The sequence below is a fragment of the Podarcis filfolensis genome, assembly GCF_964270895.1.
Source record: "Podarcis filfolensis genome assembly, chromosome: 10".
NCBI classification, from domain to species: domain Eukaryota; kingdom Metazoa; phylum Chordata; class Lepidosauria; order Squamata; family Lacertidae; genus Podarcis; species Podarcis filfolensis.
In genome coordinates, this window is record NC_139612.1 from 40,638,744 (window position 1) to 40,665,887 (window position 27,144).

A 27,144-nucleotide genomic window follows, 5' to 3' on the forward strand; every position below is an offset into this window, starting at 1 on the left:
GACGTTTACATTGAAACAGTCCACTGCTGGCAGTGACTCTCAAGGATGTCAGATCTTAAGGATCTCCCAGCCCTACCTAGTGATGCCAGGGATTGAACCTGGAACTTTTTGCAGGCAAAGCAGATGCTCTGCCACTGAACTATAGTCCTTTCCCGAAAGAACCATGCAATACAACTTACAGAAAGCCTGAACAACTTCTCGCTTGCACAGAACCACAAACGTTCAGTGTGGAGGAAGGTGAATGTACCTAGTGATCCACAATGCATGGATGTTGGAATGTGTTCAGCTTTGCAGTAATAATAATAATAATAATAACAATAACAATAACAATAACAATAACAATAATAATAATAATAATAATAATAATAATAATAATTTATTTATACCCCACCCATGTGGCTGGGATTCTCCAGCCACTCTGGGTGGCTTCCAACAAAACACTAAAATACAAGAACCTATTCAACATTAAAAGCTTCCCTAAACAGGGCTGCCTCCAGATTTCTTCTAAAAGTTTGGTAGTTATTTTTCTCTTTGACATCTGGTTGGAGGGCGTTCCACAGGGAGGGTGCCACTACCGAGAAGGCCCTCTGCCTGGTTCCCTGTAACTTGGCTTCTCGTAGCGAGGGAACCGCCAGAAGACCCTCCGCGCTGGACCTCAGTGTCCAGGCAGAACGATTCACAAGTTGTACTTGTGGAAGATTAGCAGCCAAACCTAACCAATGCATATTCTTGCTAGTTAGCATGAGAAGGGGCTAGCACCACATAGCTATATTGATGATAGGCAGATATTCAGACCACAGAAATACAATTGGTAGAGAGGGCTCTGGGTGATGTCATTTCCCCTGCTCTCCTGGAGAGGAAGGAGCATATAGTACTTCCTGTTCCTCTTGGTCTTCCTTTGACCGGAGTTTTGAAGCAGATGTTCCTTGTGTTTGCTCCAGCTCAGATGCCAGAAGCTGTAAATATAAGTATTTTGCCTACATAGGTTTTCCTGCTCCTGTTGCTGTGAACCAATGGAAGATTATAAGTAAATTATATTTTTAAACTTACTTCCCAGGTTGTTGCCTGATTCCTTATTAAGCAGGACAAGAAAAGGAGAGCCATCTTACTTCATAGCTGGACTCGCTCAAAACAAGGCTTTACAGCTTAATTCCTATGCTTTTAATTTTGCAGCCATGATGGGTTTTTGAAACTCTGTTCGACCCACACATGTGTGTGCCTGGAGGGATAAATTGCAATTAACATATCCTCTCCTACCCATTAAAACCCATCCCACAGTACTAGCCTACCTCACATGTTCATACCTTCTTTCTTCTGAGCTTACTGAGCTGCTTGCAAAGCCACACATGATGGGCTTGTTTGTAGTACACATTTACTCCCCAGCGAACTTCTCCTGTGGTTGAGAAGTATGAGAGCTCTATCAGAAAAGCGACAATAACTTAAGAAAAACAATGGGAAAATAATGACTCAGAAGAGCAATTAACGATAAACATTTTATTTCTGTTTTGATTATCTTCAGCTGGAGTTCCCATCAACAATTGAACAGTTAATCAATTAACTGAACACATTAACCAATAAATTAATTTAAAATTACCTGTGGCTTCTGAAGACATTACGACTAAGGCTGTGTTCACGCTCCTGTTTACTGTGCACTTTGCATTTCCAGTTCTTAAGCCATGCTCACACAGCTTTAGCCAAAATACTTAGGCATCATTAACTTGTTTCTCAAACCATATTCACACTGATTTGGGGTCCTTAAGCTGTTCCTAAATTCATCTCAAGCCAGGTGTGGAAACCTTTGCATAGGGTAAGGACTCTCCTCCCCCATCAACATCCCCCATGTGTTGTTGTTGTTTAGTCATTTAGTCGTGTCCGACTCTTCGTGACCCCATGGACCAGAGCATGCCAGGCACTTCTGTCTTCCACCCCCCATATGTACACAAACATAAATGAATCTGATGCTAATGAAACTGTGCTCCTTGAGTATTTTTGCACCATCCACAATCTTTTCTGGACACAGATGTGCTGGGTACAATTATCCATGCTCTGGTAACCTTTAGGATCGACTACTGTAATGCCCTTAAAGATCATACAGAAGTTGTACTTAGTGGAATGTTAGTGGAGCAACTAAGTTGTAGTTAGTGGAGCAGCGATCCAATCACATATAACTGCTATTCTCAAAGAGATTAACTGGTTACCAGTTATCTTCTGGGTCCAATTCAAGGTGGTAAAGTTGAGATTTAAAGCTCTGAATGGCTTGGAGCACAAATATGAGAGAACTCCTTCTCGCATACCGACCTGCCTGTGTATCAAGATCAACAGAAGAAGCAATCCCAGTGGTTCTTGAATTAAATGACTTGTACAGTGTTTGGGGCCCATGGGAGAGCCTTTCTGGTGGTGGCCCCACATCTGTGTAATAACCCCTCCCACAACATTGTATTTGCTCAGACACCAGGTAAAAACCCACCTTTTTTTTGCTGGACCTTCTGTGGCTAATGAGCTAAGTCATTTCAATTGCATTTTTAATTATACTTGTGTAATTTATAAGAACAATTTTAATATGTTGGTTTATTATGTATTATGCTTTTAAATTACCTTAATTTTTGCAAACTTCTTTGACCATTTTGGGGGATGGGTGATTAATTAAGAAATTCCTTAATAAATAAAATAACTATGCAAAATTATATATACAAATATCTTAGGGGAAAAGACTACAGAAACTATTTTAATCAGAAATATTTTAATTAAAATACAGTACATGCTAATTTCTTGAAACAATTCAAACTATGTTTTTAGTAAAAGTTCCTTCACAGTCAATGCTTCTTGAAAGAAATAACTGGAAAATATTATACTGGCAGCTTTGGCTGACAAGACACATTCTAAGCAGAGGCTTGAGGCCTAATTTCTTCCTTGAATATGCAATTGTTTCTCTGAACTGAATGGATGTCATTTAGTGTATACATCAAGTGAGTAGGTGCATGAACGCTGTGTGAAGTGCATTACAATGACTATTGCACAGATTTGCTCAGTCACTTTTCATAAGCTGTTGTGAAAGATAAATGAAGCTGAAAACTATGCCATAATACATTCTGAAGCTTTGGATTTGTTGTGGTTCCTGTCCCAAAGATATGTTCCTAGCCATCAGGTTCCTGTGCATCGGATTCATTCTCTGGGTTATTAGGACATGCTTAATGAGATTGATGGTAGGTTAAACTTCATGCATAGGGAACTTGTGCCCCTGCAGGTGTTGCTGGACTCCAAGAACCAGGGAGAGCCACTGTGGTGTGGTGAATATGCTGTTGGACTGGGAAGACCAAGAATCAAACTGCCCTTTGGCCATGCAGCTTACTGGGTAACTTATCTCTCAAGCTAACTTACTGTACAGGGTTGTTATGAATATAAAATAGAGGGGGAAGGAACATATTTGCCGGCTTCTTGGATATAAATGTACTAAGGAAGGAACTCTCATCAGACTCAGGGAGCATGCCCAATGATCAAGGGCAATGGGAACTCAAGTATAATACATCTGAAGGACACTATGCACTACATTTTGAAGCAACAGCGCATGACTGTTGATCAAATCTGTTCAACCTACTTCTGCGGTGTTCTGTGGTTCTGCTGGAATTTGAACCAATCACATCCACTAAAGAATAATGGCTCTGAGCATTAGGTTCCCCTTACTATGCTTAATGATCTGATCATTAATTTTATAAATTTCTGGACTCTTTCTACCAGGGTTACCCAAGATGGTATGTAATGAAATAATCATGTGGGGAGGACACTCAGCAAGGTAAACGAACTGGGGGAAAGCCTTTGTTAATCTTTAAAACATTGCCAGTTCAAATCAAAGTATACAATCACAGACCTGTTAAAAATGAAATAAAACACAGAAATCATACGAATTCTAACATGGATTAAAATACAGTATAAGACACATATGTTTCAAGTAGGATTCTTATTCTTATTAATTATTCCTGACTTTGGCTACAATGTATAATAGTAGCAAGTAAGATTGGGGCTGAGTCAGTTCATGCATCTCCACCACTTTGGGGGTCTGGGAATAAGTGAGAACTCAGTATAACACTGGGTCACTTCGTTGCACAACACATACAGTACTGGATTTGTGCATGTGTTGCCAAAATCACGTGGTGTGAACCCTGATCCTATGAGTGAGTGTCCCTTGTGGTTACTGTGGTTTGGTAAAATGACATTTTATTTACTGGTTTTCTAATTACTGTTCACATTTCCATGCTACTCCTCTAAGGAGATCAGAAGCGTTTGCATATGGTTCACAAGCAATATTCCACCCAGAGACTTGAGTCTAGATTTGCTTTGATTCCGCAGGAGAAACACACAATATGCCTCCGGGGTTTCCTCCACCTATTTCTGCTCCAGTTATGGAGACTGAACAGCCAGGAACATTTTGAGCAGCGAATCTCGCAATTCTACAGCTTTTAGATTTATCAACAAAGCCAAAGAGAGAGCTTATATATTTATATACCACCCTTCATCTGAAGATGTCAGGGCAGTTCACAAGTTAAAGTACAGGATAGAAGCACAAAATAAATTATTTATTACATTTGGTTCTCATATCACTGTCCTCTCTCTCTACTCTCTCTGTCACCCTAATACCAATATTGGGCAGTTACCGGTAAGCATCAAAAGGATCCCAACCCAAACAGGGCCACTAAGTCAAAACAAAAAAATTTTTTTCTTTCCAGTAGCACCTTAAAGACCAACTAAGTTAGTTCTTGGTATGAGCTTTCGTGTGCATGCACACTTCGTCAGATACCTGGTATCATGCAGGTATCTGACGAAGTGTGCATGCACACGAAAGCTCATACCAAGAACTAACTTAGTTGGTCTTTAAGGTGCTACTGGAAAGAAAAAAATTTTTTTGTTTTGACTATGGCAGACCAACACGGCTACCTATCTGTAACAGGGCCACTAAGGAACGAGAGAGAGGTTATCATCGCACTTTGGGAATTCCGAGGCTTGCAGAAGTGCCAAGTCTTTTTAAAAAGAAAAACCGGGGCAACTGCACCCCCCACCAAAAAACAACAACAAACCACTAAACAAAACACAACCCAGCGAGAACTATGCATGTTCAGCATGCTACTGAATGTTTAGTATCTGTCGGGAAAAGAGGAGGGGCACGAAAATGGTAGGAGGCGTAGCATGGAGCATGGCTGGCCCTGTGAACGGAGGTGCTGCTGTTAGGAGTCGAAGGCATACTGTAACATTTTATTGCATGCATACTCCAATATCCGCATTTGTCAATAAAGGCAACCTATGAAACCCAGCATCATGTCGAGGGCTAAGCGCTCCTTCCGACAGCACCGTTGATTTTTAGACAGAGCGTTTTCCCGCCATCTACTAAAACCAAGTCCTCTTCTGCAAACCAGGCAAAACAAAACAAAAACAAGGTCCCAAAGAACCGGGCCACCCGCGCTTCCCTCGCACCACAGACAAGTATGGCAATGAGGAGGAGGAGGAGGAGGAAGAAGAGAAGCGCAGGAGCTCACGGGGAGACAAAAGGAGCGCGAGCCCCTCCTGGCGCAACTCCTCCTGGCGCAACTCCTCCTCTTCCCCCGCTCCGCCTGCGCTTGTTGCCCCGTTTCCTAGCAACCGCCAGCGTGCAGCCTCTCGGGGCTGGAAGAAAGCGCACGTCGCGGAGGACGGGCGGCCCGCCATGGAGGCCCCCAGGCCCCGAGCCCGCTCCCCGCCTCTGCCTCCCCCCAAGCCCGCCATTTTCTACGGGCCCGTGGAGCCGGGGAACCCGGTGGTGGACAGCTTCGAGAAGGACCTGAGCGCTTGCCTGGGCTACTTTCGGCGCCAGCGGGAAGCGAAGGCCTCGGGGGCCTCGGGCTCCAGGCAGCAGGAGCTGCACAGGCTGGGGTAAAGCGGAGGCCGGGGACGGGGCTGGCAGGGAAGGGCGCGCCTCTCGTCCCGCTCCCTCTCTTTCGCCTGCGCCCTCTTTCTCCTCCGTGCTTCCTTTTTTGCTGTAAAATATCTCACGATCTGCTTGCACATAACAGTATATAAGTTCTCAGAAGTTGCAGGGGGATAGCCTGGACTCTTCTGAGACGTTAAGCACTCTGTCCCTCATTGGGCACATGCCCTCGTGACCGCCATGAAGGTGGCACTGTGTAGTATCCAGGTGCCTCACTTGTAGCTGACACCTGTAGTTTAATTAATTTTTATAACACTAACAACAACAATTTATTATGTATACCCCGCCCATCTGGCTGGGTTTCCCCAGCCACTTTGGGCAGCTCCCAACAGAATATTAAGAACACAATAAAACATCAAACGTTAAAAACTAACCTAAATAGGGCTGCCTTCAGATGTCTTCTAAAAGTCAGATACAGTGGTACCTCTGGTTACATACTTAATTCGTTCCGGAGGTCCGTTCTTAACCTGAAAATGTTCTTAACCTGAAGCACCACTTTAGCTAATGGGGCCTCCTGCTGCTGCCGCACCGCCGGAGCACGATTTCTGTTCTCATCCTGAAGCAAAGTTCTTAATCTGACGCACTGTTTCTGGGTTAGGGGAGTCTGTAACCTGAAGCGTATGTAACCCGAGGTACCACTGTAGTTTATTTCCTTGACATCTGATGGGAGGGCGTTCCGCAGGGTGGGCACCACTACCGAGAAGGCCCTCTGCCTGTTCACCTCTTTATAAAGACTCTAGATCCAAACTTGGAGCCATTATCCAACTGCGTATCCTTCTTCCCCTTTAGCATTGTACTATCCTTGCACTAAAAAGGACTAGGTGCAGCCATGCCATTTTCTGACAGCTATTAGAAAAAATAAGTGCTAGGGAAAAGCAGAAATAATGCTTTCCTCTCGCTGCAGTTCTTTGACCCTTAGTTGTGCTAGCAGGCTTTCACCCACCATATGAACCATGGGGTGCAAAGTGGGAGCACAGGCACAATTACCAGATGTTTGTTTTTTTTTTTAATGCAAGGAGGATAATAGGAAGGAGAAAGCTATTAAGAACGTAAGAAGGTCTCTGCTGGATCAGGCAAACGCCTATCTAGTCCAGCATTCTGTTCTCACAGCGGACATCCTGACACCTTTGGGAAGCCCGCAAGCAGGAAATAAGCTCCATAGTGCTTTCCTGCTTATGATCCCTAGAAACTGGTTTTCAGAGACATACCCAGCTCTACCTCTCTTTTAAATCGGAACCAGTGAAGGCAGTGAAGGTCCTGTGTGAGTATCTGGAGGCGGTTGGAGGATGGATGGCGGCTAACAGATTGAGGCTGAATCTTGACAAGACAGAAGTACTGTTTCTGAGGGACAGAGGGCGGGTGGGTGTGGAGGACTCCCTGGTCCTGAATGGGGTAACTGTGCCCCTGAAGGACCAGGTGCGCAGCCGGGGATTCATTTTGGACTCACAGCTGTCCATGGAGGCGCAGGTCAGTTCTGTTTCCAGGGCAGCTGTCTACCAGCTCCATCTGGTATGCAAGCTGAGACCCTACCTGCCCGTAGACTGTCTTGCCAGAGTGGTGCATGCTTTGGTTATCTCCCGCTTGGACTACTGCAATGTGAAATTACAACTAATCCAGTATGCGGCAGCTAGACTGGTGACTGTGAGTGGCCGCCGAGACCATATAACACCGGTCTTGAAAGACCTACATTGGCTCCCAGTACGTTTCCGGCACAATTCAGAGTGCCCGGAATTGGCTCCCAGTACGTTTCCGGGCACAATTCAAAGTGCCCTTTAAAGCCCTAAACAGCCTCGGCCCATTATACCTGAAGGAGTGTCTCCACCCCCATCGTTCTGCCCGGACACTGAGGTCCAGTGCTGAGGGCCTTCTGATGGTTCCCTCGCTGCGAGTAGCAAAGTTACAGGGAACCAGGCAGAGGGCCTTCTCACTAGTGGCGTCTGCCCTATGGAATGCCCTCCCATCAGATGTCAAAGAAATAAACAACTATCAGACTTTTAGAAGACATCTGAAGGTAGCCCTGTTTAGGGAAGCTTTTAATATTTGATGAATCATTGTATTTTAATATTCTGCTGGAAGCCGCCCAGAGTGGCTGGGGAAACCCAGCCAGATGGGTGGGGTATAAATAATAAATTATTATATTATTATACTGTCTCAGATATAGGAGGTAATATAATCATGGCTTGTAACTTTTGATTGCCTCATATTTGAATTTGTCTGATTACCTTTTTAAAGCTGTCTCAGTTGCTGGCGATCGCTATATCTTTTGGTAGCAAATTCCATACCGTAACTATGCACTCCCATAGAACAGTATCAGTCAATTAGCGACACAAGGCTCAGAAATAGCTTGCCACATTCCAGCACTTGTGCACACCCTTTCAGCAGAGTTCGCACAACGAAAGATCCACTCAGGAGAGCATTATTTACAACTTTATTCAGCGTTGGTCAGAACAAAGAAAAACATGACTGCCTGCCTGCGTATCCAGGCACAGAGAGAGAACAACAGCTATATACAAAACAGAAACATCCTGTGAACAAGAAATACGCAGGCTGTGACACAACAACCTGCTCCCTTTTTAAGGTGGAACGGAAATATCCTAACAGACACAACCCCAATCCTTGACTTAGCATCATGTCTGAACCAGAGATCATGGTTTATTTTGCTCCAAACAAACCATAGTAGTGGCTTGTGCCTGGCTTGGTGACAGTTATTTGGCTGTGTCATCCCTGTTTCAGGTATAATGTTAAGATAGGGACTGTGATTCCTGGAAGACCTGTTCCCTGCCTTGTGTCCCTTTTCTGACCTGGCCTGGAAGGGCAGGGCCCTGACTGACGCCAGCTACAAAAGCTGAGGCTGCTATCTGTTGGGTTGGGTTAAAACTCTTGGGCTGGGGGGCGTGTTTGGGTTCTTTCGTTGTGTGTGTGTGTGGGAGGGGGGTTGTTGCAGTTGCTGTTGAGTTTTTTGTATCTTTATTTTTGAGCTTGTGATTTATTTATATGGAAATCATTCAGTTTTGTTGTGTATTATTTGATGTTTTATTTATTATTCATGGCTACCTTTGTTAAGTTGTAGTTATGTATTTTTTCATGTTGTAAGTTGCCTTGAAGACGCGGGTGGTGCTGTGGGTTAAAGCCTCAGCGCCTAGGACTTGCCGATCGAAAGGTCGGCGGTTTGAATCCCCGCGGCGGGGTGCGCTCCCGTCGCTCAGTCCCAGCGCCTGCCAACCTAGCAGTTCGAAAGCACCCTCGGGTGCAAGTAGATAAATAGGTACCGCTTTATAGCGGGAAGGTAAACGGCGTTCCGTGTGCTGCGCTGGCTCGCCAGATGCAGCTTGTCACACTGGCCACGTGACCCGGAAGTGTCTGCAGACAGCGCTGGCTCCCGGCCTATAGAGTGAGATGAGCGCACAACCCTAGAGTCTGGCAAGACTGGCCCGTACGGGCAGGGGTACCTTTACCTTTTTAAGTTGCCTTGAGCATGGTTTGAACTGTGGAAAGGTGGCATACAAGTAACATTATGTATGTATGTATTTCTGCCAGTGTGTTTCCTGCCTTTATTTAAACAACCAAATAATAATCAGTCCATAACTTTCAGTGATTATTTTTGTTTAGAGCAACTACTTTGTTTAATATTTGGAACAACTACAAGCCTCGATTCCCAGATTGGTATTACAATGAAAAACTTGTGAAAGTTGGTGATGAGCTTGTGGAAATGAAGGTAAGTAATGCCTTATGTGAATTATTTATAGCAATTTCTCTCCTATATCCGCATTTGTGTTCTTCCATCTGAGAATATACATCATGCGTTTGGTAAAGTGCAATCTGCCCATGATAGCTCATGTCTTTTTAGCAAACTAGACGTGATGCTAAATTTGTCATGTTCAGTTAAAAGAATATTTTTAAAACATTAAACAGTGGGCATATGTGTATTAACTGGCTCAGACCATGGTATACAGGGAGTCTTGAGAAAAAATTGTGTTAGCAAATGGGTAGCCCTCCTTCTGATGTGCCATGGTCCTAATCTAATAGGAACTTTCGGTGCCTACTGTTTGATGTCTTAAAAAGCTTAATGCAATTGCGGGTGATGAATTTAGCATCAAGTGTCATTTGTTTTTAAGGTACCACAAGACTTCTTGTTGTTGAAAGCCATTTGAATACATAATACCAACCCAAGATAGCTGACTGTGCAATCCTATATAAACTAAAAAAAAAAAAATTTCTTCATCTCAGGTAAATTTCAGCCTATTTGTGGCCATTACTGTACATCAAAAGTAGACTGTTAACCCCATAACCAGGCCTTTGGTTGATTTGATTGACATCCTATGCCCTTTTAAAATGTGAGGTTGTTTTTTTTTGGGGGGGGTGTTATTGGGTTGCTTTTATTTTGAGTATTTATTTTGTAGTTTTATATTTTGATTTTGTTCTGTGAACTGCCCTGAGACCTCCAGGTATAGGGCGGTATATAAATTCATTCATTCATTCATTCATTCATAAATAAATAAATAAATAAATAAATAAATCCATCCCCCCAGCTCATGACAAGATTTAGTGAGATGCCTTCAATTGTGTTCCCAGTCACTCTTTACTTTCACCTGCATGGGTAGGCACTCTGTTAAAGGTATATGAAACTGGAAAAGGAAATATAGTAATCTTTAACTGAAGGTATAAACACTTCTCGGCCCCAGACACACTGACCAGATGCCTGGAAGCTGTGGCTGGATGGTTACGTGGGAGCCGGTTGAAGTTAAATCCTTCGAAGACAGAGGTCCTCTGGCTGGGACGGGACGATATGGGACTGAGGGGGCAACTCCCATCTCTTGCGGGGGTGCAGTTAGTGCCAGCACCGTCCGTTAAGAGTTTGGGTGTAATCTTCGATACCTCCCTCTCTATGGAGGCGCAGATTACAGCTATAACAAAGGCGGCATTTTTTCATCTCCGCCAAGCTAAGCAGTTGGCCCCTTATCTCTCTCGCCCTGACCTAGCCACTGTGATCCATGCGACGGTCACCTCCAGACTGGATTATTGTAACTCGCTCTACGTGGGGCTGCCCTTGAGACTGACCCAGAAACTCCAGCGGGTGCAGAATGCCGCGGCGAGACTCCTTATGGGGTCTTCGCTGCGAGACCACATTCATCCGGTGCTATATCAGCTGCACTGGCTCCCGGTGGAGTACAGGATCAGGTTTAAGGTACTGGTTTTAACCTTTAAAGCCCTATACGGCCTAGGACCCTCGTACCTACGGGACCGCCTCTCCTGGTATGCCCCACAAAGAAACCTACGGTCTGCAAATAAAAACATCCTGAAGGTCCCAGGCCTCAGAGAGGTTAGGCTGGCCTCAACTAGAGCCAGGGCCTTCTCGGCTGCGGCTCCAATCTGGTGGAACGCTCTGTCACAAGAGACTAGGGCCCTGCGGGACCTGACATCTTTCCGCAGGGCCTGCAAGACAGAGTTGTTCCACCAGGCCTTTGGTCAGGGCACAGCCTGACTCCCTCCTCTGGTAACCTGCACAGAGTTTTGCTTAATGGTTGCCATCAACTTGATTTTAATTAATTTTTATAGTGAAATATTTTTAGAATGTTGTTTTATTTGATTGTTTGATTATTTGAATGTTGTTAGCCGCCCTGAGCCTGGCTTCGGCTGGGGAGGGCGGGATATAAATAAAATTTATTATTATTATTATTATTATTCTGTAGAGTGAGAAGACTCTCACCTCCCCCCAAAGAATTCTGTTAGAAGGATTGTGTGTGTCTGATCACATTACTTGAATTAACCTCACTTGCAGTTAGTCTTATTCCACATGTTGAGGGAGATTTATCAAGAAACTCATGCTGTACAAATTGATGGTGGTGATGATTCAGTTGCTGGCATTTTTACTTTTGATACGGGAACAAAACATTAGCCTAGCATATAATTACAATATATTATAATTGTATATAATACAATATATTATCAATTAACTGCCATTTTTTGACAGATTAATAAGAGTTATACAATGAAATCTAAGATCTGTTTTTGCTTCTTAAAGAATGCCATGCCCTTTCCCTAGCTTGTGTGTCTTATTTAACTCAAGCACCTAAATGAGACCTGCAGTCTCAGTTTTATAGTTCTTGCTTCCTTTTTTTGAAACAATGCTCTGTGTAGGTTTCCATTTGCTCAGGAAGTGGTTGCATTGTAGAGGTAGATGAAGAGATCTTGGTCTCTAGCTTATAACACATTTTCTTCTGAAATGCAAATAAAATTAAGAATCACTAACATGACTGTTACGTATTTTTTCTACCAAAGCCTTAAAAAACCACACAGTTACCTATAATTGTTCAGATATTGAATATTTCTAATTTTCTTTTTTATATATATATGCCATGCTTTGATATAAAGGAAATCCTGTTTTCTTGATTGTTATAGCCATACATATTGGAAAGAGCACAGTCAAGTTAAGCAGTTGAATAAAGACAGTTGTTACAGCTGGAGGGATTTAACTTTTGCTTAAATTTTACTGAACTAAACTACCTAAAAGTGCTGAACTTTGGTTGAATTGCTATTGTTTTTGTTGTTTGTTTCAGTATTAGAAACAAAATAGAGAAACAATAAATGACAACAATATACTTTCCATGATATATTGACCAACAAGACTGATTAGACTTTCTCTCCACCTCTACCATGCTGTAGTCTTATACAGTACTCACCTGGGAGTATGTCCTGTTGAATTTGATGCAACTTACTTCTGAGTAGACATATATAGGATTGCATTGTAAATGTATTATAAGAAGGATGGACAACTTGTGACCCTTCAGATGTTATTGGAGTACAATTACCATCATCCCTGAACATTGTCTGTGTAGGGTTGATAGGAGCTGGGTTCCAAAATCTTAACGTTTTGTCACTTAAAATTTTATGGAAATTAAAAGAATGCATTTTATGTCTGTGTAATCAGGTGTTTTTTTGCTTTTCAGGAATATAAGCTGGCACTTACACAGTGCTATGGCCGATATCTTCAGGAAATCTGTAGTGTAAATCTAAATAAAGTTGGATCAGACGTGCATCAATTTAAGTCTGATTTTTTCCCAAAGGGACTTAGAGATCCAACTGCTGCGCGTACAGTAAGTATATACAATGAAGATTTAAAATAAATGTGATACTATTTAATATTTTAATAATTTGGCATTAGCAAGGTTTCATTCAGTAAACGCCACCCATTCTTCCTCCAGCAGCACGCTGTCTTAAGGGCACTTCTCATATGACAACTCATATCGTGTTTAAAGAGACATTCATACTTTACTTACATCTAATTGTGCATATATTTTTTGCACACTTTTTTCCTGTGGTGCTTGCTTATTGCTATGAGTAGGAAAAAATAATAAGCAGCATTTAGAGGTTTTGTTTTTTTAAAACTGCCCTTTTAATTTGCAGTTATTGAATATAATGGCACATTATAAGTCATGTGTAGGGAAATTAGATGTGCAGTTGGGATGTAAGAAGATATCATTTCCCATTTTGTCCTGTATTTATGACATGCTGCACTGTTTCTGTTCTGTTTCCCCCCCTGCCAAAAATGATGTTATTCATCTCACTGTCTGTTAAGGCAAATTTGTATAACTTTTGCACCATCGAATCTAATGCGCCTTCGAATCTAATGCACACTTAAATTTTCAGAATCTTGAAACCATAAAAAGTATTTGCTGGCAAATGTAAATGTGCCATCAAATCTAATGCATGCCTTAATTTTCACAACGTAATTTGGCCAAAAAAGGTGAGCATTAGATTTGAGTAAATATGGTATTCAATTATTACATAAATTATGTAAATTATGTTGACATTATTTTCCCCCACCCTATTCATTTCAGTTCAAATACAGGGGGAAAGGTGATTAAATATCATTTGCTATCTGAAAGCAACAACAGTGAATACTAGTCACATTAACTGGATCATTTTCTGTTGCAGACATGGGACAGATAATCTATCTTCATTAATTTCCTCCACCATTTCCATTTTCTTCGTAATTGCGTAATGGCTTCAAATGTTTATATGCCGTAATGTAGAGATGAATGGAGATGCATAGCTTCTTCCATTAGAACATCAGAAGAACCCTTCTAGCCCTCTTCTGCTAGTATTTCTTAGTGACTAGTATTCAGAAGCACGCTGCTTCAGCTTTGGGCATAGTATGTATCCAGCTCTATACAGCTATATCATGGAAGGGCAATTGACTTGCTGATCAGAAGGTTGGCGGTTCGAATCCCCTCCACGGGGTGAGCTCCCGTCGCTCAGTCCCTGCTCCTGCCAACCTAGCAGTTCAAAAGCTCGTCAAAGTGCAAGTAGATAAATAGGTACTGCTCCGGCGGGAAGGTAAATGGTGTTTCCGTGCGCTGCTCTGGTTCGCCAGAAGTGGCTTAGTCATGCTGCCCACATGACCCGGAAGCTGTATGCCAGCTGCCTCGGCCAATAAAGCAAGATGAGCGCCGCAACCCCAGAGTCAGTCACGACTGGACCTAATAGTCAGGGGTCCCTTTACCTTTATACTCCCTCAAATGATACCTCTGTCTCTTAATCTGTGGCATCCAACATCACCCTGTGTGTGAGAAATACAGTTTTTTAGTCGGGGTGTTTTTGCTCATTCATAGGAGAATCTTATACAAACTTGCATGTATGAAAAATACATTTCATACATTCTGACTGTGTGCTGTGGGCAAAGTGTCTACTGAATTGAGACAGATCTTACATTTGCAACTATGTTAATGAAATTAGCAAGCATATACGTTGTAGGATCGGCATAACCATCTTTTAAAAAACAACTGATTATTCATATTCTTAGTCCTCTGGGCATTTTATGATTTCATCTAATAAATATGTTAAAAGAGTTTGCCAATGTTTTTGAAAAACATTTGGGATCTAAGCTCTCCTAGGATATTATTTATTCTTCCTGTTGTAAAAGCAGATACTAAGGATTTCACTTTGAAGCTTCATAACTGGAAACCAGCTGTTTGCTGTAGAATAATGTGATACATGAACCCAAGTTTTTCCCCCTGCTCTAAAATGTAGGTCTAAAGTGCTCCAACATGATGTTCTCTGATTTCAGGTGGAAGATATTTTGTACTCTCTTGGTAACCAAATATCCTAGTTTAGGAAATTACAATAAACACTGTTTGCCTTTATGGTAAATTGAAGCCCAATACAGATTGTTTCTGTGCATCACTTCTTTTTATTAGATGAAAGGAACATTTTTAGTATCCTAAAAGTGTCTTAGCATTTTCAGTACTGAGAAATTCCCTGAGTTTTTAGACTTTTAAAACAGATAGGAAACCTCTGGTCCATGGGCCTGATCTAGCTTGCTGAGCCTCCCTATGTGACCTGCAAGGCTATTTTGGGCAAGCCACACCCACTTGCTCTACTCCTGAAATCATAAAGGCAGGGCATTGTAGGCATTGACAATTTGGAGTGCCCCAAAAGTCCTGTTGCACAGCATTTCTCAAGCACCTGATAGCCAGCAGGTTGTCAATCAGCTGATGTCATAATAATGTTGCCCCATTCATCTTTCCAAGTGGGGGGCGGTGAGGGGGATAAGGATCTGGCCTTCCGGGCCAAAAAGGTCCACTACTCCAGTTTGACAACATCTTTTCTGAACACTCTCTAACAACAACGTTTTGTCATTGAGTGAAGGTGATTATTGCTGTTGCAGTTATTATTAGTATTATTAAAAAACTTTGAAACACATGGTTCTTCTTCGTACAGAATGTGGGTGGCCAACACTCAGTTAAAGCATATTTAACAATACTACACCCAGTTAAAGTATATTTTTAAAATTGCTACTATGCCTATTGAATATTTTCTTGCTCTGTGCTATATAGAATTGGATTATAACCAACTTTGGAAAACAGATTGTCAAGATGTTTTAGACTATTATTATTTTCCAGGACTGAGCTCTGCTTTGACCGTGAATAAGTGTCATCTAAGGGATTGGCACTTATGGATAGACTCCAGAAGGGACATGCAGCTAATTAGAAACAGCAATTTTACCACTCGACAACAGTATTTTAGAACTAGCCATTTGACCAAATACCTTTACTGAGCTGTTTCCAAATGATTCCCACTGCAGTTTTGGATGACTGCTGCAGCAAGGTCCCCTGTGCAGGCAATTTTTATATTTGTGGTCACCTCAGGTGGATGACACTACTCATTATCTGTTGGCCTGCTCCTTATATAGACACCCAAGAGACCACTTTCTGAAAAGTTTGTTCACACAAGCAGGCAGGTACACTCTAGCTGAAATGGTCTAGTTTCTTTTAAGTGACACTAATAGCTTCGTAACACACAGAGTGGCCCCATAAGCATTGGCTTTAACAAACAAACAAACAAACAAACCCATGAAAAAGTAGTTCAATAACATTTCTATAGAATGTTGTGATGATTTGGAGGTTTAATATGAATCAAGCTGGATTTGAGTTTGTTGGTGTCTCTGGTAACCTCTCTCATATATCATGGATATTGACTCATATCATGGATGTATATGATCTGTATTTTTTTACTGCTACTGTTGCTGTGGGTTTGTCATGGCCTTTGGCTAGAAGAATAACTTTATATTGACAGAAATATATATCTTTATCTTCTTTGAATCATTTATAAACTGCCTTTTATTCAAAGAATGTTAAGGCAATTTACAACCATCTAAAATACCTTTAATAGATGAAATAAGATAAGAATAAATAAAACATGATACAGACAAATTCTCAAACAGTTCCAAGTACAAAAATTAGTATGCATGGCCGCCAAAGGCCTGAGTGAATAAATAAGTTTTTAACGGGTGCTGAAAATGGATCACTTTTGGTGTCTGCTGCACTTCAGAGGCACCAGCTTCAGGCAAGAAGTGTGAAGCCCTCACACCAAATGAGTAGCAAATGCATGAAAACAAACAAGCAAGGACCTTATCAGAACAGTTGCTGTGCTGGAAGTGGAATGTTGGTTTGGCTGTGGAAAAACACTGTCCTAGAGACTGAAGTTCTGAGGATGTTTCATTGAGTCCTTGTTTAAATTTAAGTACTGTGCCATGAAGCCATTGCTTAAATTAAGTGCTATGGTAAAGGTAAAGGGACCCCTGACCATTAGGTCCAGTCGTGACTGACTCTGGGATTGCGGCACTCATTTGCTTTATTGGCCGAGGGAGCCGGTGTTTGTCCGCAGACAGCTTCCGGGTTATGTTGCCAGCATGACCAAGCTGCTTATGGCGAACCAGAGCAGCGCACGGAAATGCCGTTTACCTTCCCGCTGGAGCGGTACCTATTTATCTACTTGCACTTTGATGTGCTTTCGAATTGCTAGGTTGGCAGGAGCAAGGACCGAGCAACGGGCGCTCACCCCGTCGCAGGGATTTGAACCGCCGACCTTCTGATCGGCAATTCCTAGGCGCCACCCGCGTCCCTAAGTGCTATGGTAGAAAGTAGTTAATTAGCTAAAAGGCAGCGATTGGATGAAAAAGGAACAAAGGAAACAAGCTAGTGAAGAAGGGGCCAATGAAGCACGGGGTAGACAGTGGTGGGAATTTCATACAAGACCTAGGAGTGAATGTGCTGAGTGGCACAGTTGTGAAAGAGCTGGGGAAATATGTCCTCTGGCTGAGTGGCTGAAGGGTGAGTTATGGGGTGGGGTGCTAAATTCACATTTTGATTTGAAGAATTACGTCATTTCAATCTCTGATTATTCATTTTAGTTCCATGTTTTGCAAGTGAGGAATATCTGCATTTACAAATTGGTGTGTGATAATGATGAGGACCTCCTGAATCAGGAATCTGTGAAGACATGTTTCAGACTCTTGTCCATATTGCAACTGATCATGCAGATGACTTTGCCACATGAACGTTTGTGTTGGCTTGTCTACAATGGTACGTCACAAATTTTACTTTCTAAATGCTGTTGGAGAGCTGTCAAGATTAAAAGAGTGTTTAATTTTAGAGCTTCCTCCCTAATATAAAATTCATGGGGAATTTCAGTTTTGACGTTTCTGTTTACATTTTGGGTTGAATTTTCACTGTGAAGCAAATTATTTATTATTCAGGCAGTTGAGTGCTGATAGCTTTAATGTAGATGGATAAGTACTGACAGAGCACTATAGTTTTTTAAAATAAAAAAATTGTAAGCATGTAAAATATAATATATAATATACTGTAAAATATATCACAGGGCATTGTTTTCATATAAGGGAATTCAGTTCCCAAAGTTTAGGAAATAAATTTTTGAGATTATTAGAGTCATGAAATGGTTGACAAGGTTTCATAAGTAAGTTTCAAAGAAGTTAGAAACCATTTAGTATGAATTTTTTTCTGCTAGATAAGCTTTGCCAATACAACCTATAGGTGTTATTTTTTATGTCCATTTACTGTATTCACTGTGCAGGTTTTATACATATATACATGTAGCTTACAATTTATATTGAATAAGTTGAATATATTGAATATATATTGAATAAGTTGAATAAAGAAAAGCGAAGTTGAGGTGAGAGTAAGGATAGTCCACAAGCTCAGCATAATATATATAAGCATGCACACAGATGCACACATTGCTATATATGTTTTTAAAATAATTTACTTGTCCTTGCAGGTACAATCCACATGTATACCATTTGTAGGCATTTAATGACCATAGGTCAATCTTCTAAGGTATGGCAAGATAAATTTGGAAGTATTTGTCTCTTTTCCTGTGTCTGTCAAGATATATTAATTTTTCGGATTGTTACTGTTCTGCATGTTTTTGGTAACATTTTAGCTTGTGTTTGCCTTGTGAGGATTGTGTGTGTGTGTGTGTGTGTGTTTTAAAGGATGTTCTTAGCTTAAATGAATGAATGAATAAATAAAGTATAGAAAACTGGCAACGTTAAATCTGATATTGTTCGTTCAGTGGTTTTGGCTTTTGAGATTTCAATAGACATTGCCCATAGAATTTCAGCATACCTTCACAACTAGAGTACGTACCAGTTTCACTGGCACCTAACTTATAGGCTCAGTTCAGAGTGTTAGTTGTTAGTTTTCATGCTGTATATTAGAGGTGGGGAACTTTTTCTAGCCCAAAGGTTGCATTACTCTCTGAGCAGTCTTCTGGGGCCACAGGCTGGTAGCAGTCAAGGCCAGAGGCAAAAAGTGGGTGGAGCAATTCCTAATGTTTGTACAGTAGACTATATACCAGCCATGCAAAGTCCAGAGGTTCCTACACATGCACACTTCTCCCTCCAGATGAGCAAAAGGCATTAACATTGTTTAAGAATACATTCCAGCCAGAAAAGAGGGTAGGTGGCAGAGCCATTGAGGGGTGTGGCTTTGGAAAATATGGTGTGGCCTAGGTGGAGGACAAAACCTTGGGAGAACCCCAAGGGCCAAATAGAGGCTGCTCTAAATGATTTGGGACCCCAGGGTAATTACTGTCTTTTTCTGTATCAATCTAGCTGTCCACCTAGATTATCGGAATATTTTGTCTGGCCCCTCTTTACAGCATTTAGACACTGAATGAAGAATTGGCAGTAGACTTTTGCCATGACCATCTTGTGAATTGTTAACTTGTTGCCTTTTAAAAGTTGTTTTGTTTGCCATGCTTTTGTTTTTTTTGCTTTTCTGTTTATTATCTCATGTGATAGTGTTTGGTTTTTCCGTGGTGTTAGCTGCCTTGGGTATCTCAGAAACAAGACAGAAAGGCAAGATGTACATATATTGAACAAACTTAACTAATGACACAAAATTTGTTTTCTAAAGAATCTTAGATGAATACTCAAGGGCTGTGCTGCTGCTGCCGCCGCCGCTCTGTAAATACAGTACTACACTTTAAAATGTGGTCTTGTACTGTTTGAGTAAAAACCCCTTAGTATTGATTTTTATACATTTTACTTGCATGAAAATGGGAATACTTTTATTTATTTAACCAGGCAGATTTATTATGAATATGTTATTTGATTTCAAAACAGTGTGAGAGTGAAAATAGATAGATAGATTTCATTCTGAAATCTGCAATATGAAAATTACATACTGATTGATTATAAGGAAGATTTTTCAGTTGTCCTTAAACTGAACTTTAGTGCCACCCAGTGGCTATTTTTTTTACAATAAGATCATCATGTGACTTTCAAAGTTTTGTTCATCTCAGTTGTACACTCCAGAAAAAGTAAGCAAGAAAGGTAGATGTGTGTGTGGTGGGGGGAGTCAGTTTTGCACATAAGTCTGCAAAAGTTATTATTTTTACTAGCTCACCTACTCACAATGTTAATCAGTTATGACACACTAAAGTCTTGAACTGAAAGAGGTAAAAGAAGTATAGTAGTTACCTTTCAAAATTTGTCAACCCCTGCAATATTTTATACTAATCAGTGATATTCAGGGTTAGTCATATTCAGAACACACCCACTGAAATAAATTGGCTTAGATTACGTTGACTTCAGTGGATCTACTTTGAATATAACTAACACTGGATGTCACCCATTAATGGCTTAATTTATAATCAGTTTCTCTTTCAATAGGTGCTTGAATATTTATTATGGGCCTGTGTATGTATGGAATCATCGGTTCCCCTTTTAGCTGTACACTATTTGCCATGGAGAGCAACACTGTATGCTGCTGTTTGCCAGTGTTATTATGATTGCTATTTTGGCATAAATGGAGAGGTAGTGATTTTCCTTCATATTTTAAATATAATTAAAAATATATTGGATTTGTGTAAAAACAAGCTGCTCTTGGGAGACTATATTAAAGTGTGCATAAAGGGTGCTGTCTTTGTTTTGTGTTCCTTGTCTGAACAGAAATACAAATTTAGTCAAAACAGTCCATAAGTATATGATGTTGGGATCATTGATCTTGATTTGATGGGAGCACAACCTAGCAATTTTCCAAATGACTTATGCTTGGATAAAATAGACAGGTTACCTCTATAATTTTTAGTTTACTTTCCCCCTTTTCTCAGCCTTTTGCACTGTTAATACTGTTAGTTTTGATTTAAATAAGTGACCAACATACTGGTCCTTATCTGTATAGTTACGACTGCCATACAGGAACATTTTATCCCTGCAGCATAAAACTTATTTCTGTTGTAGACCAGCTGATACCTTTGACCCTGCAATCCAAGTACTTCTTCTTTAGTCTGTCTATCTGATTTAGCTCTAGCCTACTCTGTTCAGTCTTTCTGCCTATTCTGTCTCCAACATTCTCCATAATGTGTTTTGCTCTGCCTACTTACTTTCTTAGTAATCTGAATCCAGAATTTTGGGCAGCTAAACCTAGAATGGTTATCTGGATCCCAAGCACTGCCGTTGTTGGTTGTTCCTGATCCACATGAAGCTTCCCAGATTTCTTCTCTATCTTAACTGGAATGTGACTCTAGGATGGGCATTGGAATTCTGAATGCTAGCAGTCAGTGGAGTTCTAGTTCAAGATGGGGGACACAGTATTGCCATTTCTTCCTATTCCCACACCTGCCTTTATTAACAGGAAAATAATAGTCACTCCAGTTTACATATATATATTATTGTGCTTCAGATATTTGCACGTCGTGGTTTGGTTAAAATAGATGAACTAAAGCAAATGGAAAATATGAGTTCACCAGCATTAAGCACAGAAACAAAGAGAAAATTCAAAGAAGCAACTGTGAAGGTATTCATATTTTATAGGGATTTATAGTATTTAAGGAAGTGGAACATGTAACATAATAATTTATGCTTTTTTTCTCTCCTCTTTGGGGTCAGATGGCAGCCATGATCTTCAAAAGATCAGCATTTGAACCCAGAAGACGACCAAAGGGGCTTTTTCGTCCAAGAGTGAAAAATAATATGAAAGATATACAACATGTATGTATTAGCCATTTCACCCTGTCCTGATCTGGACCCCATGAGGGTAACTTAGCCAGGCAGGTAGCAGGTATGGTCAGATTTGAGTTGCAGTACCTTGGATAGCTCCAGGGAGTCAATTTGTATCAACAAGATTCAGAATTCAACTGAGACCTTTTATATCGCTTGATTGGACCAACCTTCCTGGGCCACCCTCTTCTTGAAGAACAGAGATCCTTAATGTGAGTGCAGTGAACTCCCGCCGTGGGCTTAATTAAACTCACTAGGCTTCTCCATTTGGCTCACCAGGCATTCACCTGCCTTGCACCTGCTGATCAGCAATGCCCACACAGCCTTTGCAAGGTACTTTGAAACCCTTACTACTAGCTGTAGGTGCTTCAAAGGGCAAAATGGCCCTCTGCAAGCACCAACAACCGGCTGATTGTCAGTGCATAAAGAGACCTGTGTACATTTGAAGCCCCGAAAATCAACTATTCACTAAACCCTGACATCTATTCTGCTGACACCACCTCTTCATTGTCATCCCACTATCAATCTACTGGCTTGGAGCCTTCTTCCCCTGGCGGTTCCCTGGCAGGTGCTCCTCTGCATCCAGCCAGTCCATGAAATATGGACACACTTCGCTAAAATGTCTTTAAAAAAAATCTGCTTCATAAAGATTTAATTTTTATAATTTAAATATGACACAAACAAACAGAGCTTTCCTTAATTCCAGCTAAGTCACACTTCAAACTGTTTTTTTACCTATCCGTGCACAGTCTAACTTAAAGCTCTCCAGCATGGTTTTATGTATATGTTTACATACGATAGCTATTTTAAATATCTGATCCTTGATTATTTTTGTTTCATTTAGCTTCCTTGGCCTCGAACAGTCTCAGAACGGCTGATGATGGAGATATTTGATTGTAATTCATCTATCTTTTTTGGCATCTTGGAAGCTTTGTTTGATAGAAATAGGCGGACACTGATCCCTAGCCCTCCTATTCCTGATGAAATGGAAATTCGTGATGTCATTTCAGAGTTGTTTTTTGCAGGCGTGGATATTCTTGATGGTAAGTGGATGAAATTAACTGTAGAAAATTGGCTAATTATAACAAGGAAAACCAAATGTAATTCTTTTATTACTTTTCAAAAATTGGAAGTAATTGTTAAACTTCTAAATATATCTAAGTATCATTGTCAACATGTGGAAATTCTACTCATTATATCAGAAAGTAAAATGTTTGTTTCTTAAAATTCAAACTGTGCTAGGACTGAAGAGTGCTCTGCTTTAAACTAGTATCGGAGTGGAAGAAAAATAAGACACAGTAATAGTTTTTTCAAAGCTGTGGGAGTATGAACACAAGAAACTGAGCCATATGCGAGGCAGTGGAGAAATCACATGTATATATGTAGGGCTACCAAAATCCACAGTAAGCAAGAACGTGAACCGAGAGATGGATATTTGGATTAGAACTTTCCTAAAATCAATCTAATTTTAATTATTCTCCTATTGGAGACTTTAACATTTTGAACTTTTATTTTCTTGCTTTCTTTGGACTTCAGCTTTCAGCATGATGTTAAACTATGACTGTTCTCTTGATGTATTTTCTGAGATCCAATAACCCCCAACAGCTGTGATGATGGTGGTGGTTGGTGGGGAGAGATCTAATCTGATAGCAGGTGGGAAAGAAATAGTATTTTAAATGAAGAAAAACTAGTGAATTCAGTAGAGTTGGGATAGCTAGTGTGGTGCCCTCCGGATATTCTTGGACAATTCTTATCAGTGTTAAGCCAGTATGGACAGTGGCCAAGGATGATGGGAGTTTTAGTTCAACATCTGGAGGGTACTTCTTTGGCTATCCCTGTAGTAGAGACCATTCTTATATAACTATTCAAGGAGGTAATAAGCAATTTGAGCATGCCTTCTTATTACCAAAAGATATTGAGATGTTATGGGAGGTTGCTCTTTTAGGAAACTTACATGTACAGTAAATGTATTTCAAAATTATATGATAATTAAAACATCTTGTAAAATAGTACATGAAGGGTAACAAGATAGTTTTATTGCAGGTGGTGGCGTAGCTGCCCGAAGCAGCTTAATCCCTGTTTCTATGGTTATAACTGGAACATCAACACTTATGGAACAGATCTTAGCAGGTAAATTAATGGTTTTTATTCTTGTAACGCTGACAGAGCAATACCAAGTGGCAGATCTTAGACCACATTTTAAGTCCTGGCAGTTCCTGCTGGCCTGGGCTGCAGAAGGTCCTTTTTTCGCTATGTCAGAACCAGGGGATTTGTGGGGTTTGGGATCCTGTAGACTGCACTCTGAAACACCATCTTTCAGGATTTTCTATGGCTGCTGCTGGTAACCTCCTGCTTGTCATGGCAGATCTTGCGACCTCCACTGTGGTGGAGACCCCACACCAGTGGTGCTCCTATTTGCTGGCTAAGGACAGCGGAGAAGGACTTGAACATCATAGTAACCTAGCCAAACTGAGATATGAGTATCAGGGAGTTAGGATTGTATCTTTGATGGTTTGGGGATAGGATGTGTTAAAATGATATTATTTGCCAATGGTAATCTGACTATTGTTCTATTTTCTACAACAGGCTTTTTTGTTTACCTGCATTCACACCCCTTTGAGGTGGAAAGCCAGTTAACATTACCACTTTGCAGGACACTTAGAGAGGAATTCAACATAGTGCTATGGCAATTGTTCTGTCAGTGCAATTTTTTTAGCTTGTCTGATGGAATGATCTCCTCCTTCCCCCTATATTGTTCTGGGGGTTCTCCTACCCCCTCCTGTCGACCCAATTTTGGAGGAGGACCCCATTGTACTAGCGGGGAGCCCTTGCACTGACTTCCACTGGCAAGACTGATTAGTTGAATCCTACCCTTAAATTTCTTGCTACATTAGATCATGTGTCCAGAGAGCAGATCAGCATAAGCATTGTCAGCCATCTGGAGTTTGTGCCTGTGACAAGTGATGCACATTATGGGAACGGCCTACTGCATGCTAGAAAAATTCTTAAATGACAACCAAAAGGCTTGTGGTAACAAAGTGAGCTGAGTGGATCTCATATCAAGGGAAGATTTGCTTCCCTCATGGGCAGAGTGGGTTCAAGCTGTTCAGCCACACTCTCTTAGTACTAGGGACACTTAGAAGGCCCCTCACGTAGCAAGGTTCCTAATCATGTAAATACTTCTGAGTGCAAAAGCCCAAATCACAAATTTGTGCTAAATGGGAAAAATCTGAGAGGAGCCCATGTGATGGTGGGTGGAGAAATGGGGGCAGGGCTTCTACAGTTTGAACCCTTGCATTTTCAGTGTGTATTTTGTGTTGCTTTGTGTTTTAAAAACAGAGAGACATATGTCTTTTATGTAAATAATTTGACCCTTAAAGGGCTAGGGAGATTTAAATGGAAACCTTTCTTCACAGCCACCTTTTTGAGTAGAAGTTTGAATCAGACAAGGTCTTCATAGAAAGCTATTGGTCTATTGCAAAGGAATTCAAAGGAATCATATTGGTCCCATACTTGCAGAAGTAGTTAAATCAGTAAATAAATAAATTTAGTGTTCTCCTTTCTGTTTGTGAGTATTGTGGGAGTCTTACACCTTTTGTGTTACTGTTATAGGGAAGAGTGGTATTTCTGCATATGCTGCCTTGAGATTTCTTAAGATGGCTTTCAGCTATGAGGAGTGGGATAGCTTTGATCACGCAGCTATAGTGTTTTTTTCCTTTCTTCAGGTAAATTCAGTTTCTCAGTGTTAAAAGTAGTTTGTTGTGCTTAGAAATCATAGGCCAAGCAAGATCTCTCATTTCTCCATATATTTATAGAGTCAAAATGCCCCCAAATGGAAGAAAGCAGAATCAGAACTCAAAATACTTCTAGTAATGCAGCCTCTTATATCCGCAAGAAAACCAAGACACGGCTTGTGTGTGCATGGAGGTGTTATCAGAGAATCAAGTACTTTTCGTACAGGAAGAAAATCCATCACATTTCAAGGTGTGTCACAGTTAGTAGCTGCTCAGTTAATAATTACACCAAGAAGCTATAATACAGGATAAGGAGAAAGTGAAAGTCATCCTATATATTTTTCTAAATATTGGTAATAAAACATGATTCACTGTACCTCCCAAAATGTGACTAGCATTATTAACTGTTAAATATTTGTACTGGTGTACCATTGAGTATAATGGGAAGAGAAAGGACTTTAAAACTTAGGGAAATTTGACACTGTCAAATGCTTTCTCGGCACCTAAAAACATTAAAGCTGCTTGTTTTTCATTTCTTTCTTCTAAATATTTTATTACATCAGTTATGTTTCAGTTCATTTTTCTTCCTGACAAAAATATGGGCTGATCCTGATGGATTTCCTCTTTTAATATAGTTTTCAACCCATTAGCTGATATGTCTGCAAACAGTTTATAATTGTTATTCAACAACAAAATAAGTTGATAGTTCTTAGCCAGCTCTGGATCTCTATCTTGCTTATGAATCAAAGTTATGTATGCACTCTTCCAGGATTCTGGTAGCTCTCCTGTATTCAAAGTTTTATTCATAATATCTTTTCAAAGGTTGTATTAGGTAATTTTGTAGTTTTTTATAATATATCGCTGAAAGGTCCAGGTGCCTTTCCTAACGTTGTCTGTAAAATTGCTTGCTGTAATTCCATCATTTTGACAGGTCTATTCAGAAATGACATTTTATCTTTTGGTGTCTTAGGTACGGTAGTTCTGTCTTCTAAATATTTATCAATTTCTTCTAAATTAGCTTGTTTGGCTCGATATAGTTCTGTATAAAAAGTCACAAATTGATCTCTTATTTTGGATTTTCCACTACTCTACCTCCTACATTTATTCTATTAATGCAGGTTTGTTCTTGTTTCTTCTTTATTTGCCAAGCTAATATTTCCCTGGCTTGTTAGCTTGTTCAAATTGTTTCTGTTTTAAATATTTAATTTTCCACTCTATTTCCTGGTTTATTATCATTGAATACTGCGTTTGCAACATCTTGATATCCTGTTGCACTATCTCTTTTTGAGGGAAATTTATTAATTCTTTCTCTTTTTACTTCTTGTAAAATTTCCTGTTTTTTCTGCTCTCTTATCTCTCTTTGGTATGCGCTTTGCTGTATTAAAAAACTCCCACATTACTGCTTTACTCACATCCCATATCACCTTTAAATCTGTTTTGCTCCTTACATCTTAAGCAGTTCATTTGTTGGTCCCACGAATTGGAGATATTTGTTACTTCCTTTTCCATACAAATAAAAAAGCCTGACCAAGATTTTGAGATAGCTTTTTAGAGTAGGTAAATGTTTGGGATCTTGGATGAAATACTCTTTTCCTGTTGATTTTCTTTTTTCTACTGCACTTCTCATTATTAAATGACAAAACTTTAAA

General features: G+C 40.5%; 1 protein-coding gene across 2 annotated transcripts in view; it reads left to right on the plus strand.

The window, feature by feature from the left end:
• Window positions 1–5,609: 5,609 nt before the first annotated feature.
• Window positions 5,610–27,144, plus strand: part of CFAP54 (cilia and flagella associated protein 54) — a 115,319-nt gene continuing 93,784 nt past the window's right edge. For both annotated transcript variants that reach the window (XM_083573386.1, XM_083573387.1), the window contains exons 1-12: window positions 5,610–5,898; window positions 9,563–9,668; window positions 12,901–13,047; window positions 17,646–17,817; window positions 18,533–18,591; window positions 20,433–20,576; window positions 21,445–21,558; window positions 21,651–21,752; window positions 22,606–22,804; window positions 23,805–23,891; window positions 25,374–25,486; window positions 25,577–25,745. In XM_083573386.1, coding sequence (XP_083429512.1) covers window positions 5,693–5,898; window positions 9,563–9,668; window positions 12,901–13,047; window positions 17,646–17,817; window positions 18,533–18,591; window positions 20,433–20,576; window positions 21,445–21,558; window positions 21,651–21,752; window positions 22,606–22,804; window positions 23,805–23,891; window positions 25,374–25,486; window positions 25,577–25,745 — 1,618 coding nt within the window. In that variant the 5' untranslated portion in view covers window positions 5,610–5,692. The remainder of the gene's footprint in view (window positions 5,899–9,562; window positions 9,669–12,900; window positions 13,048–17,645; window positions 17,818–18,532; window positions 18,592–20,432; window positions 20,577–21,444; window positions 21,559–21,650; window positions 21,753–22,605; window positions 22,805–23,804; window positions 23,892–25,373; window positions 25,487–25,576; window positions 25,746–27,144) is intronic.